We start from the raw sequence: 21,387 nt of genomic DNA, 5'->3' as shown, positions 1-21,387 counted from the left end.
AAGCGGCAACTATACACAGCCATGATATGCTTTATAAATGTGAGATAAAGGTATAACTGTCTAAAAAATCCATGATGTCACACTTTTTTCCTATCTGGAGTACAAAATATTTTGTCATAAAAATGGTAAAGATTTAAAATTATAATAAATGCAGCAAAACAAGTGTAGTGATGTCAATTTTTTTGTGGTTTTTTTTTTTTTTTTTTTTTTTCTCCATTTTTTAGATTTCAAGGCAAGGCACGTAATGTGGACATTATATCTTCGTGCAAATTAGGATTACTGGAAAGAGTATTTTAATTCTTTTTTTTAAAGAGACATAGAGGCAAAATGTCTGCCCATGCACGTTATATTTCTGTCAATATGTGAGAATTGTTGAACAAGGCTAACTTCTGAAAGCACCATGCAAGTTTTCAGCACCCTGTAATTAGACTTACATTAAGAGTGCATTATTTAAATATAACATATCCCCATCCTGGTATTACCAGTTTGTAAACGGTAAGCTTTGCCCTTGTGACATGGATTTGCCTATCTCTTTGTCTCTATGATGCAGATTTTACAGAAACATATAAACCCTATGGGTTATTGATGCAACCAGTAACTTTAAATAAATAAATCCTACCCCTCTGTAGAGGCAGCAGCTAAACGAACATAAGTGCTGTGTTTCTATTGATTTCTTTTTCTCAAGGACATGATTTGTCTTGATTTAATGCCTTTTAATGCCCTCAAAAACTGAGGGGAAAAAAAAAGTTTGTTCAAAGCAATTTTAATTTTTATTTTTAATCCCCTCAATTTAGAGTCCAAGGGCTGAAGGACTTATAGTGATGACCCCTAGATATGATTTTTAAATTGCACTTGCCTCTGTAAGTGTTTCTTTAGTGGGGAAAATGTTCACTTTTTTCCTTTTCTTTTTTACTGTTGCATGAGGAAATAACACTTTAACCTACGTAGAGGCATTTCTTCCATAGAGCCTGTGTGTTCATACTGATTGAAAACTTCAACTGCATAACACACTAGAAAAGGCTGAATTAAGGGCCAAAGTTTAATAAATCCATACTGACAACTAAAGGCTACAAAGCTTATTTTTAAAACATTTAGAAATCAGAGTGTTGAGAAAATGGCTGGCTCACGGCCCGTATCCTCCTGCAGCTCTGTTGCTGCTGCCTAGCCTTTGTTTTGTGAGATAACCAGGAATAGTGATCCCATGCGTAAACAACAAGAATACTAAACCAATAAAACTAGCTTATCATGCAAATATTAAGGCATCTAGAAAGTCAGTTAAAATATATTGTCAGAGACAGAACATCTATTTCCCAGCGGACTTCATATAACAAAGGCTACTTAGCAGGGGCTGCACTCTACCCATCAGTGAAATACCATATACCCTTTGTACGTCATTTCAGTTTCAACCATAAGGAAATTAGTGATTGTAAGAGCTGCAATTGCTGGTCTATTTTTTCTTCTTTCTTCAGTTTCTTTTCTTGTCCTGTCTTCCTTTCTTTTTTCCTTTTTTAATTTTGCTTTTTTTATTATTTTTTTCCTTCAGTTGCTTGTTTCTGCTTGAAGGAAAGGCTCTCCAATTATGTTCAAACCATAATTTGGGACATTTGTCGGCAGGATCGGTGTCCTATTTGATACTTGAAAAGGAACCAAGCTAGCCCAGGTACCAGGACTGTTGAAAAGGGGAAGGGATAAGGGGAGAGAGAGAGAGGGGAAAAAAAACAAAAAACAAAAAACATAAATTAAACAGGTTGCAAAAACTAGAACACAATGATTTTGAATCAAGGTTAAGCTAATATTCATTATTAATAGCACTACTCAAGATAAAATAAGAAACCAAGTATGTGAAAATTACTTGAGGTTCTACTTCACAGTTTTCTTTCTGAAAATATTACTTCTTTGAAAGAAAAATAATTGTGCTGATCTCAGTTGCAAGCAGTATTACTGCTGTCTTACACTAAGTGACCTGTATATGAAAGCCCCCAAAAATTTCAGACACAAATATATAGAGCAGACACAACTAAACTGTACAAGTGACACTATATGGCACTACAGATGTTGTTCAAGAGCACTACTGAAATACACTACAGTGTACAGGTTTGCTCTTTTCAAGAACACAATATAAAAGTTCACTGGTTAAGTTCCTGTGTGATTTCCTAATATTTTACAGCCTGGCAGTTTATCTTGTCTCAGTTCCGAGAGGTGCCTCTGAGGTGTGCAGGTCCCAATGAGGACCTTTAATATTCAAAAAATCTACTTTCTTTACAGATTTTTCCCAAAATGTACCAGTGCCTACAGATCATTGGATAACACAAGGCCCAGTCATGTAAACACTTGCAGCCAAAGGTAGCCATGAGTCAAGCATAGCAGCAAGTACCATAAATTTTTCAACAAACATCTGAGAAAGAAAATATTTTCAAAGGCAGTGCAATGACTTTGGAACTTAAGTAATTGTTTCAAAAGTTCTCTGTCACTGAGAAGCTTAAGTCCCAATGGCATTCACATGTTTACCAGGCACCAATCAGTAGTAGGTACCATACCGAACAGTATTTGCAAGATGGATACTAAAAGACCTCAGCTGCCTCTATTCAGTACCCATACCAGATCCTGAGCAGCCTTTTCCTCAGATGTATTTCTGGCAACCCAGAAATAATGGACTTCAGGGAAAGGCTTGTCAAATTTATTCAGAAGAAAAACAGCATCATTATGTCAGCAATCATTGCCAAACAACCAAGACCAGAACTTAATGCACAGCATTCAAACCAACACTTCCTCTGTATTTCATTGTATCAAGTTCTTCTCCACACTAGATATTTCCACAAACACAGCAGTGTACCTGGGAATACACATTTGGATTAGGTCAATAAGCTTCCCTATCTACTACTTCATATAGGTAAACAGACATCTTGATTTTGTGGAAAGTGCTCAATAAAAATAAATTGTACCAAGTGACTAATAGGACTTTTTTTATATTCCATATGACCTATAAATTTAATACAGTTGTTTATGTAAACCTTTCAAGCCTCCCACCTTACATTATGACCATGACAAAAATGTGGATTGCAACAAATTCATCAATGATGTTTATGAATCCTCGTGGAGTAATAAATGTCCCATGTTAATACTGTGTGGATCCCACAGGAATTTCAGAAGCTTCTTGTGCTGCTTGCACAGCACCAGAGATGGTGGTGCCGGCAACGGAGCTCCTGTGGTACCAGGACAGCTATACACCATCTGGATGTGGCCCTGGAAAAGCCATCACTCTGACACCTCTGAAGGTGGGCTGAAGCCCATGATCTATGCACACCCGCTGGGCAGCAGCTGGCCCTGCTTTCAGCCGGGTAGGACAGGCCATCCATCCCCTCTGTTTGCTAACATTTCATAAACCATGATCTTCAAAGCTTGACGAGATCCACTTGTATTTTAGAAATTAACCTTATCATACTGCAATTGAATGTAACTCTCTCTTGGGCCACCTCACTCCTAATACCACCACCAAATGTTTACTGCACACAAAAGAGGAAACCTGAATAAAACTTACTGAGGTGAATAGCAGTAATCACAGCACAAAGCTCTGAGAACAGCTATGATGCAAAAAATAACAAAAAAAATAACTCGGGCTCTGCAAAGCTGCATATGCATGGCTGTCTATCCACATATTCCCACATTCCCACTATTCCCACATACCTCCATTACATTTATAGTAAATTTAACTGAACTTTCAGCTACCATATGAGCCACGTTGTGTTTTGTAGCTTCCCAGTGTTCCTGCATGCAGTCATGCCACACTGACAGCCCAGAAGAGCAAGGTCCCCTGTCAACTTTCTCAAACCTGCTCTGAAGGGACCTCTGTCTGTGATCATCACAGTTTAGCTTCTGCCATGGAAGCCATCTGCAGTTTCTCTGCAGAGCATCCTAGTAAAAGCATCTGTTACTGCTGACTGCAAAGTAAACCCTGCCTAGTGCCCACAGGAGGAGTGCTAACTGCAGGAAAGGGAAAAACATCTTTCCCTTCACCACTATCCAGCAGTTTGCATTAAGTCCCAGGTAAACTTCTAGCCTTCAGTTTCACAAAAGCAATGGCAATGCTCTGTCTCTGTTCAGTAAGTGCCTCAACATGGGGGAAGCCAAAACTCTTTCCATTGCTCAGGACACTGTCAATCTGGTTCTCCTTGCAGAAGTTAATGAGATGTCCCTCTATTCATGTGGCTGTTCCTTCAGATAAAAAAAGTAAGTATGGGTGGAATAAAGCAGGTCTACCCCACTCTCCAGCTCACTGCTCCTGAGCAAATCTGTGAGTCCTGCACTGACAGAGTTTATACTATAAATATCTACCTCTTGGAATATGAAGTGAGATCTCAAATAACCTGTTCTAGTCTAAGTTTTGAAAAAAAATTACATGACAAGCACCATCAGATAGTACTGTGAGATTCAGACTAGTAGCCTTTGTGAGAGTATGGTTTGCAGGACAACCTTCCTGAAGCTTTATATCTCATTTCACTACCAGAAACAGTTTTCTCTCAACATAACTAGACTATCAGGTGTGTTATATAGTCATCAGTTCCCTCTCTAACCATGGCAAGTATAAGGTACTCATCTGTTCAAATGTAATAAAAATAGCAAAGGAAAATTCTGCAAGCATCCCACAGGGTTAACATTCTCCATTACAGTTTCCATTACAGTTTTCACATGTTAATTCAATCAGGATTTCTGCCATGATTTCCTCTTAAAGATAATAACTGCTGTTTTCAAGAACTTCTGATTAAGATATTACTGGAATAGACCACAAGCAGTACTAACATTATATGTATATACAGGCCACTTTGGAGGTTATAATAACATAAAGGGTATAATAATATTAAACAATTAACTAAATGCAATAAAAAAGAAATCCAATCAGACCTGAGTAAATCTGAAGGATTTTAAAATTCTCATCTTCCACCAGTTAATATCTTCTTTCTATTACAGCTTCAGAAGTCTGTAAAAGTATTTCATCATTGGGAAAGTATACCTAAACCAGTTATTTCCCCCTTGCAGTTTTACTGCCCTGTGCATGCATGCACTAGCTCAGATCAGACCATGCCAGGTCAGTCTTTGGACAGAAAAGCAGAAATGCCTTCAATGTCAAGAGAAGTGACACTAGCAAGTCACCAAGCAAGGTTTGTCTATCTCTGTACTAAGCAAGTGCTTGACCACAGGGAACTTCACCATTTCAAATTGTTAAGATCTTAAGAACTTTGGAAACACAATTGCGTTAGCCTTCAGCTTACTTTAGGATGACTTTTATAGGTAAGTGTTCACATACCACCCATCTAGCAGATGGAGGAGGTAAAGACCTACTGATTTATGCCTAGAGGAGGGAAAATGGAATTCTGCTGTAAGAATACTTATTCTGTTCCACACAGACCCCTTTTTGTGCTAGTGTAACAAAAAACAGGTAAGGAAAGATGAAGAGGCCACAGAGCCCCTCACTAACACAGAAGAAGCAGAGCAGGAGAAGGGCCCGGAGAAACAGTGCATGTTCATGCTGTGTTCTGGACCATGCATGAATGTTTGCTGCAGGGACAGGGCTAAAGGAGGTTTGCAAACATGCACGTGCACAAAGGAGGCTATGACCAAGTGGCGGGCTGCCAAACCACAGAGAACGTGGGATCAGGTTACCAGAGACCACTCAGTCACCTATGAAAAACTGACTCCACTTTCCACATCTACACTGCTTTTTTCCCCAAATATTACCATTTCTAATTTTAATCTGTTAGGTTTTATACCTTAGCACTTAAAAAAAAATATTATTAAAACTTTATAAAATTAGCATGACTAAACAATAATGCAGATAATCTTAACTGCACCAAAAACCTCAAACAAACAAAACCCATCAGAAAAAAAAAAAAAAAAAAGCCACAAACAAAAAAACCCCACAATAGTGTAGTTTTACTGCTTCAAAAGAAACAATTGGAGTTAAGATAATCAAGAAGTAGAAAACTGGAGTAATCAAGGGTTTAAAGATACAGTTTACACTTGGGAATTCTCTATAATATGCTCCACCCTCCCTAGCAGTGCTGCCAAAACTCGTCTGACAGGAAACGTAAGATTAAATTTGTCCTACCTAAGTGAACAAAGAGTGCTCAGAACAGGCAACCAGTTCACTGCAAAGCGGGAACTTTTCTAATCCTGCTGGAATCTGCAGTGCTGCTCAGAAAATATCACTGAAGTTGTTTTCTTTACTAACATCTTTCTTCTGGATCATCTCATTCATTTTGGTCACACTGCAGTTCTTACTGCTTCTCCCATAAAGGTTAACTTAAAGCTCCAAACATAATCATGTGGAAAATGGACATTATTGATTCCTATGGTCCATTGTTCCCTCATTCTAAATCCCTGAAGTTCAAGTTCAATCTGGAATTACATCATGTCTGGTTTCTCCTGGTTACCAGACGGCTTGAGACGTGACCACAGCTACAGAAAAAACAAACAGCCTTCTTCACGCTTCAGCTCCCCTATCGATTCAAACATAAACTTTTTTTCTTTCTCTCAAGTATGTTTCAAGTATGGAGCATGGTTAATTTAGAGATTAAGTTCCAAATTAGATTATCTAATGGCATCTTAATGGATTGCTGACCCATTTCCTGTGGGATGGCAGCATGCAAGTCTGGCTTGAATGCAATTAATTTCTTAGGAAGTGTTCTGAAGATGTTTGCCTAGATGGAAAGGAAATATAATGTTCTGCACATCTTTCTGTATTACAGAGTTGGGCAAAACTGTTAGAGTTAGCAATTTAAACTGATAAAGACCAGAAATCATTAGATTTTCTTTCTATAAATACTTTTACAATCAGGATACATCAACATTATTGTTCTTAAATTGTAATTAATTTATACTTCTATTCCCAAACATTGCCCAAGGGCACTGGGGAGGGGCAGGGGCAGAGGGTATGAACCATTGCTCTAACAGGTGTCTGTGTTTGCCAAAACATGCTTGCCACGGAAATGCTGCTGTGTTACTTTAGCTATGTGTTAGCCCAATATCAAAACACACAAGGTACTGTGCTACAGAAGCTATCTGCACCCATTCTCAATTCCCCTCTTACTGCTTTTATGAATCAAAGAGTATCCCATTTGATTGTCTTATCATAAACCCAGACTCGTGCTGGGAGGAAAAAATGATGCTTGGAAAGCTGAACACCCCTACAGCTAGGGCTGAGGAAGAAATTCAGCACTCTGAGAACAGAGCTCCCCTCAGCATCTTCAGGAACAAACCAGATGTTGTACTAGGCATATGTGTCAAGATAACAGACCAAAAGCAGGAAATGCTAACCATTTGCCTGGGTAGTAATGTTAAAATAGCAGTTAACCCATAAAATTAACACAGCAAAATTGTTTAAAAAATTAATATAAATAACAATACTTGGACATTAATTATATTTGGCAATAGTTAAAATGTACACTTTGGCAGTGAAAATTTGCTTACAGTCTGTGAAAGACAAATACTCAACATGCTCTAAATGAGACTCATCATGCTGGCTTTTATGAGTGGTCCCACTGGAATTAATATCAATGGCATAATGAGTGGCTGAGATTCAGCCTAAAGCCCATGTTAGACTTACACACACACATACACACTTTTTCTCACTCTCATGTCTTAAGCTTACTTGTTGCATATGCTCTTGCTCTCACAAAGTGATTGAAACTGTATTTTCCTAATTGAGCCTTAAAGATTTTTACAGCTTCCCCTCCTCACCTTCTGTCTCTACAAAAACAGATATTATTCCAGAACTGTGGTTATAAAAAAAGCTTTGGGTTTGTTTTTGGGGTTTTTTTTAATGGATTCTGAGTGTCTTCTTCATATCTACAGTAAAAAAAAATTGACCTGAATGATCTCAAAACTACTTGAGAAGTTAATTTTATTGATGTGTTTAAATGTTGTTCAAAGTTCAGCAGACATAATAAAATATGTACTATAAACATTGTAAGTAAACAACAACAACAACAAAATGTAGATGGTTAGAGTATCAGAAGCAGAATAAAAATTACTACTTCCAAATACCTGACTAAATACCTGGGGGGGTTTCCCTTTTTTTTTTTTTTTTTTAGTATGCTCACAGGATGTTCTATGTAAGTATTTCCTTTAAAGATAGTAGAATGTTTAACCCAGCTAGGCAAATTATTTAATCTAGTTTTTATTATCACTATTCCTCACAAGTCTGGTTTTGAAGAAAATGGTGCATCAATGACTTATAGTTTTGTGGTTTCGGGATCTTTTTTTCTCTTGCATTATTTGTAGTCGGTTTGTTTTTTGCAAAGTCCAGTCTTTGGCATATGGACCACTACTGTCTTATACCTGGGACTTTAAATACCAACAGACACATAATTTTGTATGGAAAGAAATAACCAGAAAATGTATTTTTACTCCTATGTATCATATTTTGAAATCTATGCATCATATCTAGTATCAGGTATGATAGGCAACTACTAGCAAGACACAGAAATAACAGAGTATCAGAATATCATCATTCACTCTCCCCAAGTTTCCAAGGTGTCGTTCACCAACAATTATATATAACAAAATTTTCACCTTGGCCACCCCTGCTACCTGATTTCTGTAGAAACAGCACAACTAACAGTGATGCACCATCAACTTTTTTACCTTCTTGAGATCAATGATATTTCTGAAAAAATTTGTGCACTTAACCATAAAAGCCTACTGTACAACATCAGATCATGTACCATCAAAATTAGCACTGCAAATTTGAGAAAGTCACACAATCAAATCACACATTACTGGCTGCTCGTGGCTTGGATGGGCACACGCTGTACTGGGTAAAAAACTGTCTGGGTGGCCGGGCCCAAAGAGTTGCGGTGAACGGAGTTAAATCCTGTTGGCAGCCGGTCACGAGTGGTGTCCCCCAGGGCTCGGTGTTGGGGCCACTCCTGTTTAACATCTTTATTGATGATCTAGACGAGGGGATCGAGTGCACCCTCAGTCAGTTTGCAGGTGACCCCAAGTTGGGTGGGAGTGTTGATGTGCTCGAGGGTAGGGAGGCTCTGCAGAGAGACCTGGACAGGCTGGAGCCATGGGCTGAGCCCAACTGGAGGAGTTTCCATAAGACCAAATGCCGGGGGCTGCCCTTGGGCAACAACAACCCCCAGCAGCGCTACAGGCTTGGGGAGGAGTGGCTGGAGAGCTGCCAGTCACAGAGGGACCTGGGAGTGTTGATTGACAGCCCGATGAACAGGAGCCAGCAGTGTGCCCAGGGGGCCAAGAAGGCCAATGGCATCCTGGCTTGTGTCAGCAATAGCGTGGCCAGCAGGGACAGGGAAGGGATCTGACCCCTGTACTGGCACTGGGGAGGCCGCCCCTCGATTCCTGGGTTCAGTTTTGGGCCCCTCACTCCAAAAAGGACATTGAATGACTCGAGCGTGTCCAGAGAAGGGCAACGGAGCTGGTGCCGGGTCTGGAGCACAGGTCGTATGAGGAGCATCTGAGGGAACTGGGGGTGTTTAGTCTGGAGAAGAGGAGGCTGAGGGGAGACCTCATCGCCCTCTACAGCTACCTGAAAGGAGGCTGCAGAGTGCTGGGGATGAGTCTCTTTCACCAAGTAACATGCAATAGGACTAGAGATAATGGCCTCAAGTTCCACCGGGGAAGGTTTAGACTGGATATTAGGAAGCATTTCTTTCCAGCAGGGGTTGTTAGGCGTTGGAATGGGCTGCCCAGGGAGGTGGTGGAGTCCTCATCCCTGGAGGTGTTCAAGAGTAGGGTTGACCCAGCATTGAGGGATCTGGTGTAGATGGGAACTGTCAGTGTTAGGTTAATGGTTGGACTAGATGATCTTCAAGGTCTTTTCCAACCTTGATGATTCTGTGATTCAAATATTTATCAAACCATTTTGTGGGGGGAAATCTGACGGGCTGGACTACAATATATTTCTTTGCCAATGACCAACAATTACTTTTGCAATACATTTTATTTTTTTTTTTTAGTGTCAGTTTTAGTGTTGAAAGGGTTTATTGCTCTTTAGCCTGTGCGGGTATCATTTCTCTTCTTAAATCCTCACCTACACAGGATTTGAAGAACGTTCTATTCCAAAGTACAACCCCTAAACATCTACCTAGGAAGAACTCTTTGTCCTCCAAGGCTGTGCTTAATTCAAGACCAAGTAAGCATGGCCTGGACCTGTAAAGAGTGGCAGAATTTGTGCCCAAATTCATCTGGCAGGACTTCTGTATGTTGGTAGGGTCAAAGTGGCAAAGAGCACACTGGGAGCAACCTGCAAAGCAGTTTTGTCTATAAAGGTGAGTGGATCATGGAGCATGCTTATATTCATCACCAAAATTTCCTTGGACATCACCTAGAAGTCTTCTTTCCTTCTTTCTTTTCTCTTCATAATTTATGCCCAAGGATCCTGTGTGATGGGTACTCAAAAACAGAATTCAGCAAACACTGGGACAGTGCTTCATTAGGTATAAACTGGCATTGTGTTAAAGGAGGCTTGAGTGATGACTGATTAAAACCATTCAAGGTTATTACTAGATTGGCAGTTTTGATATAAATTCCTAACATCTGTCAATGCCCTGAAAAAGCAACACCCTTTTTAGTGGGAGAATAAATCACCCCCTCTGTGCTATACTAGCTCAGTTTGGATTCACTCTTGGCAGTACATTGAAAACTGTGGCAATTACTGCATGATGGGGTTTTATAATGTGAATCACAGCCCTTGAGGACATGAGGTGAATCCATTAGCTAATTTTCCATTGTGCCATTTAATCTATAAGGGAAGAAATGACAACACCTTGCTTTTCCACCATAATTCTTCCAGATTTTAAATATTATTTCAGAAAAATTGCAAAGAGGAAAAATAAAGCAATAATATTCAAGGCATTTAAACTTCAGACTTGTAAACAGCACCAATTTTCAAAGTTCATAATTACATTTCCAATTTGATACACAAAACCCCAAGCCTTCTAGCAATCCATAGTACATCGTACATACAGTGCATCAAAAGGTATTTTCTACGTAATACATATACACACTCACACTCAGACAAACTATTCAGAAGGATGATTCCTTTCATGAGCACACAACTGTCCAATAATATTTAGAATTATTTTGAGAGTCGGTAGCTAATACTTCATCTGACAGGCTCCCAAAACACAGGCTTTACATGTACAACTCCATTGTGTTGAGTGTTGCAGATGACCTTACACATGAAAGGGATGAAAAACTGATGTGTCAAAATCACACAGATCTGTTTACACACCTATTTAGCCACACACCACCCCCCCCCGTTCTACTGTTACTGGAATTTATTATATACCAAGAGATATAAAAGATAATATTTTATAATTATTATTATTTAGTAATGTACCAAAGGTTAATGGGGTCTCTTGTGTTTGCTTTTTATTCATACAAAAAGATGTTGTGTAAATCATTCCTACTTATTCTGTTATTTAGTTGAGAAATAAGATGGTTTATACCTTACCTTTATGTATATGTTAGTGACCTAAATCTACACCAGCCAATAAGTCAGAAAAGTCTCTATGAATAGTATAATTGTTCATTATCCAAAACCACCACCACCTCAGACATTTGTTATTATACTCATTTATACATCTAACAGCACCATTTTCTCTGTATTAACACTAAGCCCCCCAACATATGACCATTAATTCTGCAAATGACATTTTCATTTCTAAAGCCTAAAATCAGTATTCCTTTAAATTTACAAACCCTTTGCATATGACAGCACAGCATTCTTATTCCAGGTGATTAATTAAGGTAGTTTCTAAATTCAGCTTATACTAAAGATAACCTAAATGTGTATGGGAGAAATGTTACACACATGTTTTGATCAAATGCTGTCACATACTCCTCTGGAGGCTTGCTAAAACAGATACTGTAGCTCAATGCAACTTTTTTAGAGGTGGTGTAGGGGTGGAAATAATTAAAATGTTACCTTTGCCAAGTAATTCCCAATGTATCCTCACTGGCACTGGGGTATAAATGCCTGCCGTTTTGATTCATGGTCCAGTCACAAATTCTCAGCTGTCAATTGAAACCTAGCAGTCAGATATGGATCGAGCAGTACTACAGTTTTTAGTATTTAAATGAATACATGCAAACTAGTACTGTACATGGCAAAAGCCTTAGTTTCCTAAAAAGTAACTTTAAAAATAGAAAAAACAAACAAAAATAACTTATTCTGAGAAACAAATACCTGCAGATTTCCTTAAGATAATGCTACTTTAATATGCTCCTCTATTAATAAAGCATAAAAGAGTAACTAGTGTTTAGCACATAACAATTAGCCATTATTAGATTACAAACTGAGCTGGAATAAAAGGAAATGTTAATAATCAATAGTGAGATACCTTAAGAAAGGAAATTAAAATGCTGTTTTCTTTAAGCAATGCTCTATATAATGTGTATTAAGATCAAATATAACCAATATCTTGTAGCATGCATTTCGTGAAACATAGGAGACATGCAATTTATAGAAAATCTGCCCAAATTAAACAAACTGTGTGTCCTTATCTTGCTATTTAAGAAGGATAAAGGTATTTTGTAAACTAAGATTATTAATTTAGTGTTACTAAAAGTGGTATTACATAGCAAGAGGTGATAAAATAATCTACTCTTGCTTTAGACTCAGTGATAGCATTTAAAATACATTAATGCATTTGAATATAATGAGGAATGCATTAAATCTTAGCCGAAACAAATTCTTCCAAGATCCTCAAATCATCAGTTCTGCCTTCATGGATCATTCAAGTAACCCTCTATAGCTACATTTATTTAACAGCTGCCCTATAGTGTTAACAGATTTATTGAAAAGATATAGTGCTTATTTTTAAGAAAGTGAACTTATCTGGCTTGAAAAGAAAACACACATTTTAACCTCTGTATAGTCACACTGTATACAAATTGCTGTATATTATATATGATACAGAACTCTGAATTGAAGATAATGTTGCTGAGTTTAATTTCATTTGAAGTATTTTAGTTTCTCTATCTGTATTCACAGTATTTAGATAGTGCAGGCTACAGCAAACAAACTACAATAAACTATTTTCACAGGAGTTCAATTAATTGCAGTCTTTTCCTGGAAAATACAAATGCTGAGGACAAGACAATATTGTAAACATGACCCTGTCTGACTGTCAGACTGATAAGCTTCCTACTGTTAAGGTCTGAGAAATGGAAGTGTTAGTCTCTGATGTTTTCATAGGGATTGTTTCTTTGTTATCTAAAGAACTCCAAGGGACCTTCTAAAGGCCATTAAAACCATGACTAAACCACATGAAATTAACCAGAAAAGGAAACATGCATTTAAAAATTTTGCTAGAGGTAACTGTGAATAATACATTAAATATCTTTAAATAAAGGGGTAAGTAAATATTTGGTTTAGTCACTATACAAAACAGTATTGTAAACCTGATTTTAATATTGAAGACGTAGTAAAATATGTCAGCTCAGTTACTCAATGTATAGTAGATATATTTCCATTATAACCCTTAAGAATGTCATCATCTTCATTACAGATGTGTATTTGAAAGCTTTATAACTTAGTTATAAAAACTCACTTCCAGCTGAAACACAAGACTAAAAGGTTAAGCCCCACCCCCCTCTTTTCATCTTTCAGAAAATACAATATCTACAAATAAAAGACCTTTGGCTGATTAGAACCATAAAAAATACTAAAATCACAAACTTAGTGTTACCGAATTATTTTATGCCCTTAGGTCTAGCTCAAAAATCTGGCAAGCACTTAGTTTACTATAGAACCATAGTGCGTTTGCCATTTGGCAGAAACAGTAAGGGATTGATACATTAAATTTTAGTAAATCAGCTTCTGCACTAAATCATTATATTCTTCCCAAAGTCTCTATGAGAACTTCTGACATATACAGTTAATGTGTTAAATTTATTATAAAGCTCCAAAAAGAGCTTTTCAAACCTCTCTCATAAATGTTAGTAATGACATGCTTCATATTATATACAGTCATACATACCTCAATACATATACACCTAAATACTGTAATGGTAATAACAGAACATGCGCATTTTATATATATGTTATAGACACATACATGCACATGTATAGGAAGAATCATGCTACACCAGACTTATAGTTAGCATAAACTGTAGTTCTTTTCACTGCACCAACTCTGCCACACTTGGCATACTGACAACACCTTGAAGAACTGCAGGTCTGTATGACAAGGGGTTCTGTGATAAGCCCAGGACTGTATCATCTGTGCTGAAAACCACCTTCCCAGTGTTAAAAACTATTGCTCCACACTCCTCAGCAGCTTCACATAGCTACCATGTTGTCTTTAAAAACTAATGTGCCAGGAAAATGGTCTTCTTCTCCCTCACATAAAATATCCTCTCCCAAACCACTCCTGCTTAGAGATGAGGATGTCTAAGATTTAGACATATATTTTTGAAAGTATGAACAAATATAACTTTCAAAGTCTGCATCTGTATCCCTCACATGTGTTGATTGCTTTCTGGGTAAAAAGGCTAGAGAAGCTTAAAAGACCCCTATGAAGCCTGGCTCCTTTTGACAGAAGAAGACATCTGTTCACAGCAGCAGCAGAAATGCTGCCCTTGGAGGATGTCCAGACAGCCCAGTATGGAAAGCCTCAGGGCACAGACCTGACATGATTACCAAGCTTTCAAAGGATGTAGGGCACTTTAGTACAGTATTTTGAGTGCTATATGTTGTCTGGAGTCATGCTAAAAGCTTTCTGGCTAGTTATAGTCCTCAAAGTAACTTAAGGACCTCTAAAATCATGCCACGATGTTAGCTGGAGATGAGAAGGCACATTCACTCTCACCCGCAGTAATCCACTTAAAAGAGCTTCACTGCAGGATGTGTTAAAGGGAGTAGCAGGAAACTACTTGAAGGCTACTTGAGAAAACAAATTCCTCAGTAGAGGGACTTAAGAAATAGTCCTTATGAGACATTTAATAAATGCTAAAAACTTTCTAACTTTCTCAAAAATATGCTATGAATGCAAAATAAATGACCTGATTTGGCATATGACATGGTGAAAAGTCTTTCCTAAGAAGCGTGTTGGACAGGTCTGCTCTTCAGTCCCAGAGCTTTGTCATTTTCAGTAAAGAAAGCCACATGAACCCCACTTCAATAACAACTTCCAACCTCGAAACATTAGCAATGATTTTTTTATTTATCTCTCACCTAACCACACTGAAAAGAACATAGGTCTGTATTCTGAAGTGGAAAATTATGCCCAGCCTTGCGGCAGATGGCAAAACCTCACAGGCAGCCCAGCCATTTCCTGACACGTGGAGCTGCAGGGGTCTCTCATCCCTGCAATATGTCCTCACTGTTAAACTCAGGAAGTATCAAACAGCACAAAGCCCATCACCAGTGTTTCTCCAGGAAGACAGAGCAACTGCCTCACCTGCCTCAACTGTGCCATGGGAAGGGGCCACAGGCCCAAGCAGAAGCAGAGCAGTAGACCGAGTGCTTCTCCTAACTCTCCCAACCTGCCTGAAAGTCATCCACCTCCCTGCTATGTTCTGCCCTCTGTAAAATTCCAGGGAAGTCATTTTCATTTGCAGTTTCCAGTGCTGTGAAACGTACTGATGTGAAGTTCTACCCAAGAGCTAGATTTCACTATAGCTACTTTTACAGTTTAAACTGGGCAACTTCCAAGCACAACCATCCTGTATAGTTTTAGGTATGCAAATCCTGCATGCTTTAAAAACCTGTAGTCATCAGCTCAATATTTAACCATAGTCTAAATAATTTTTACAGATTAATATTTAAACAGGTTTTGTATTCTCCTATTTAAAAAGTGGCTAACACCAGTTTCAAGCTGCTGTGATGGCTAGTGAAAGTAGATATGTATTTTGGAAAGTGTAATAGCAGACTGCTATAGCCTCTGTTAATTGAAAGAAGCCCATAAAACTTAACATTTGCATATTGTCATTGTTTTGACTGAAACTTCCTTTAAATGTGTTTCCCTTCCAGCAAGCATATGTGAAAGGTGACCTCTTATCCATTTACATACCTCCTGGGTGGTCATGTGACCCAGTTTTACGTCAAACTGTCAATTATGATAAGGGACACAATAAGAACAGCCTAAGTGTTGATAACCTACTTCCTGGCTTTACTGAGAAGTTCTGTTTAAGAGTCCAATTGTGTTCTTCTTTCAGCCTTCTGCTGAAAGCAAGAGCAACATCCACCCAAAACATTTTGCAAACAGATACTCTGTGCTCAATGGACATTTAAGTTTACAGTTTCCATGATGAATACTATGAAGAGAACTCCCTTTTGAACTGTGTGATTCAGTAACTAAAGGATGCATCTGGTAAGAACAACTTCCTACTGAAAAGGCAGGGCAGTCAAGTACATAGGAAATAAAAAGCTATCTACAATTCTCTGATTTTGCATTTTAGAGACGTGTAGTGTTTCTTATTACTACGTACATGGCAAATGTCTTACTTATAAATGCCAAAGCTGTGTGAAAATCAGGCATACCACACACCACACCAGGGAAGTCCCAAACCCTAGTGAAAACCATTCAATTTTATTAATCAGTGCAAAGACTGGAAGAGTTCACTATCTCCTTAGTAACTGGGTCAGCATTAGTTAGCACAGCACGCTGTAACAGTCGGGAAAGTTCTAATAGCTATCCCATTTATCTATATTTTCTATTTAAAAATACAGTCAGCCATACAAGGCTCCAAGCTGCATTAAAATTAAATAAATGGCCAAGAAAGAAAACTTCTCAGTTATTTCATTCATTCCAACAGAAATGCTATTATTTGTGAACCATTAATCTGTATTTGCAATGATGTTTATCTATCCATCCATCATCCATCTATCTTTTTATACTGTTTACACGGGTAAATTTCATGAATTTCTGGCAACATTCTAGCTTTACAGCCAGAAACAACATCAACCTGCCGCTAAGTGTCTATCATAATAAATCCATGAAGCTGAGAACACAAAAAAGGCTACAGAAATGCTATCATATAACCATGAGAATTCTGATCACTCTTTGTTACTAAACTAATGATCCATCCATTAAAATTATTTAACGAATAGAATGGAAACAGAACTAGAATCTGGCAAGGGAATGTCTGCTTGACTGAATCTGAGTTTCCTCAGTTTGTTGCTTTTTCCTCTAGTTTAGGCTTAGAAACGCCAAATCTTCAGTAGATGCAAATCAGAGAAAGGAGGGAAAAGGTGCTCCCATATATTTATGAAGTATATCCAAACTTTCTTTTGCATGCAATTCATTTAAGATGGTTCTTACACAGATGATGAGCACCAAGTACTAGGTTTGACATCATAAAATAATCTCACCAACCACCAATAGCAAAATTAAGAAAAACTCACTCAGGTACTAGCTCTTATCACTTCCCTTGCCTCTTCCTATGGTGCCCTCCCTGCAGTTACATTATCAATACTTAACAAATCTCCAAAGCTGATACTGAATCAAGAAAAGCAAGCTAAGTGGTCATTAACAATTTCTAACATTTAGGGTGCAGCTGACATGACAACAAAATGATAAGATACATGTGACTCTGTAGACGCCACTGAAGTAAGAGATATGTTTTGTAACTATTTACGTCACAGTATAGAAATACCTGTTATTTCAAGGCAGATAACAGAAAGACCCACCAGTAATTGCAGCGGAAAGTGGACTGTATAGGTATAATTCCTCATTAGAAACTTGACTTCCCAACTATCAATGTAGCATGCTAAGTAATGCATGTAACACGTATTTTTCACAGTATTCAGATTAATAAAAGCAAATAAACTGCTTCCATCAGTGCTATTAAACACTGTCTTTCAAAGCTGTGTTCAATTCTTCCCATCTAAATGTAAGTATTCCAGGTAGGTTGAGCTATAAATTGTTTACTGGAAGTTCTAGCAAACTATCACTTTGTCAGAAGACTGTATTTAAGCGCATGTTGCAAAATACATGTGTAACACTTAAATTTATTGTGGCTGCTGTAATTTAAACAGGCTACATAATGGTTCTTTTTAGCAACAACAAAAAGTACTCAACGGCAGATGCCAATATTTCTCATAACCAGAGAGCATAAATCTTCATAAAGTCTCCTCCAATGAAGTAAAAAATGTACCGGTGACAATATTTATTCTTGAGGGGTCAATGTGCATTACAGGGTATGGTGAATGTTTAAAAGACCTCTCTGGAACTAAAACCATTGGCTTTCTAATTTAGATTTTCTCTCCACTAATACAAAATGATTGATTACCTTTATTGCAAGTACCCCTTGATTTTTCTTTTCATTCATCATGGGCTGCTTTAAAGCAAATGCATTTAAAATCTGACACAAGAAGAGATGTCTCTTTTAAATTTTTGTGAAGTAATGAAAGGACACTAAATCAATCTCATTTCTGCCTTACCAAAGGATAACCTTTGCTCTATTAAAGTTGTTTAGACAATCTCAGTGCTCTACCTCACTTTCTGGGTAATAAACATATAAGGCACCGTCATCTCAGAGACACCTTTAGGATTTAAGTGAGTGAAGGTAACTAATTCATTAGGAATTTATATATACGCACTTATATATTTGTATTTATCCATATGAAAAAGCTTTGTTGTTAAAGTATTCTGTCCTTTCAGATGGTTTCAGCAATATGTACTATTCCCTAATTTTGTACACATTTGTATGTGTAAGCATCCACACACATATCTCACCCCCAAATACAGTCAAGCAAGCATACTCACATATCCACTGCATAAGTTAGTAAAAGAATAGAGAATTCACAGCAAAGATGAAACCATGACACAATTTTTAAATGTCCTGTGTGGCTCACTGGTCACCAGTTCATGCTCTTGAATTCATATAACGAGACTATGAAGCAACACACTTTAGAAGGGAGAACACTGGTTTCACACAGTTGCATTGAAGAATTTTTCTGATTACAGAATGTATGTGAGACCTAATTTATTCTCCCCTTTCCCCCAAGCCATCTGGCCACATGTTTTACCATGAAAGGGAATATAAGACACAGTGCATGTAAACAGCAAAGACTGTGACAACCCTTGAGATGCCTCTCACTTTTATGTTCCTATAACACTGCTGAAATCTCCAAATTTATTCCATCTACACAAAGACAAAAATATATAGAAGATACATGAAATAAGCAATATATGATTTACATATACTCATAAACTCAGCCAAGAGAAAATTAAGCATGCTGCCACTACCTTCTGGCATGTGACAAGAAGTATGTAACTCTTTCAATAAACTTGGAAGAAGGTCGAGTGGGTTTAAACAGTAGCAAATTTGCAGTAAAAATTGTGTCGGAAAATACGTAGTGAAAAAATAAAATGTACTGCACATCCCCAAATTAACTGGATGTCAGAAACTTTTAAAAGGATAGTATGTAAAACTTCACAAGAAATCAAGAAAATACATGCACTGTGTTTAAAAATGGGATGTGTGCTTTAAAATACAATAAACATATACTGTATAACTTTTTAAAAGAACCATGTTATAGTAATTATAACACACTTCATAATACAACAATCTTTGAGAGGTTAAAAAAAAAAAAAAAGCAATACACCAGAAAATTTACTGAAAAATGAATGGTTGGCAAAACCACTAATTGTCATTTGGTATTTTCATAAAAGTGTACAGATGTTTCCAGTTAGGTCTCACTGGTTAAAAAATAAGTTGGCAAAGCATCAACAATCTTGAATAAATGATCATCTTTATGATTTTCTCTGAACTCTGCATGTGGTGACATTTAAAACAGACATACTGCCACCTTGCCCTGGAAGTGGGTAGGGATAGGGATTTCCAGATGAAGCACACTTAGCTATATCTCAGCAAACACAGAACAGGTAGGTTTTACTAAAAATTGAAACAGGCGTGTGTACCAACTGTTGACAGGAACCCAAGCCTGAGAAAAAAATACAGTACAATAAATACCAAGGACTATCTAACAGCCCTTTTCTTACTGCCACAGTCAGCTTTTATCCTTATAACATTTTACATGCTGTTAATTTCAAAGTCCTCTACTGTTAAGATCTAGGAGCAACACAAACACACATCATAAAATATGTTAAAGTTCTGAAGAGTCTGAATTTATTCCTATATTTACTAGCAATGTAACATTTCTGTATATGCATGGCCTTGCTACTGACTGAAGCTAATTTGTTTGTAAGCCATCATTACTCTCAGCTGTATATTTTCACAGTTTGGGTAAACACTTCATTTGCATTAAATTTACAGCATTAATGAGATGTGAAATTTAAAATGCTACTTGAAACATAAATGATGTAAGAAACTAGAACAAAAATGTGGTTTTAGCACGTTTGAAATCAGCGGACCAATTTAAACCTATTAAACTAGAAATGATGATGTGTTTCATTCAGAATTTGGTTTTATAACTCATATTTAGAACTAAAATAAAGAAATGTAGGCTTAAATATCTGGTGAAAAGAAAAACAAAATAAGTTGAAAATAATAAGTTGGACCTTTTGCTTTGGAAATTTTGCTTATTTATTTTCTACAGATTTTGAAATTAGTATTTCTTCCTTACACATCTCATTTTCTTTCCTAAGATCCTATTAAAGATTACATGTATGAGCTCTTGAAAAAAAAAAAAAAAAATCAAAAGAAATATGATTAGAAGTTCCTTAAGACGGCACAGACCTAAGAAAGCATATGCTAAATTTATGTTTCTTAAAGGGTTCAGTTTTGTTCTGAATAAACTTCATCTTCAGATGACTATTACTGAAGCCCTTAGGATCCCAGTCTAATCCAAGATAACAGTGGCAGCATGTAGGAAGGTAATATCACAAAAGCTTCACTATATCATTACACCTATGTGAAACTTGCCCACCTGTTGCTGGTGTAGGAAGGATGTGTCTCTTGGGCTTAGTCCCACATATCGATTGGCTTGGGATGTGCCTGAGGCTGTGTAGGCTGATTAAGGAAGAACAAAACAGATTGATAAAAATACCAACCTATCATAACTATTACCCTGTGCAGGTACAGTACAATTATGAGAGATCCAGAGTTATGATTTTGCAGTATATAGGATGTGTCTGTGTTTTTCCTATATTTGAACTTTAACAGAATGCAAAAGAAAAATTGGACCAAGTTTGGAAAGGCATGTAAATTCCTATAAACTTCAATGGAAGCTGCATGTCTAAATCATAATGATGTCTCTTGTTAAGTCCCTCTGATTAATATATTTGTATTTTTTTTAAGTGATTAAATAAGGTATGTATTTGAAGGAATCATGAGCCTGTTTCTCATTTGCATTACACCAGTCTGAGGCACCAGTGAAATCACTGAGATTACAATGCTGAGAGAAAATATCTGTGTACATTTATTATTCTTACTGCTGTGAAGGCCCATCAT

General features: G+C 37.3%; 1 protein-coding gene across 6 annotated transcripts in view; it reads right to left on the bottom strand.

The window, feature by feature from the left end:
• Positions 1–212: 212 nt before the first annotated feature.
• NFIB (nuclear factor I B) overlaps positions 213–21,387 on the bottom strand; it is a 272,231-nt gene continuing 251,056 nt past the window's right edge. For 2 of the 6 annotated variants that reach the window (XM_026866161.1, XM_026866162.1), the window contains exons 10-12: positions 20,864–20,946; positions 11,951–12,039; positions 213–1,669 (exon numbers count right to left, since the gene is read on the bottom strand). In XM_026866161.1, the coding sequence (XP_026721962.1) occupies positions 1,540–1,669; positions 11,951–12,039; positions 20,864–20,946 (302 nt within the window). In that variant the 3' untranslated portion in view covers positions 213–1,539. The remainder of the gene's footprint in view (positions 1,670–11,950; positions 12,040–20,863; positions 20,947–21,387) is intronic. The other 4 variants (XM_026866164.1, XM_026866166.1, XM_026866165.1 and 1 more) reach the window with 2 other exon arrangements.

The sequence above is a fragment of the Athene cunicularia genome, assembly GCF_003259725.1.
Source record: "Athene cunicularia isolate RWA chromosome Z unlocalized genomic scaffold, athCun1 chrZ_part2, whole genome shotgun sequence".
Lineage (NCBI taxonomy): Eukaryota > Metazoa > Chordata > Aves > Strigiformes > Strigidae > Athene > Athene cunicularia.
Note: the sequence above shows the minus strand (reverse complement) of the source record. Positions and strands in the feature narration are given on the sequence as shown.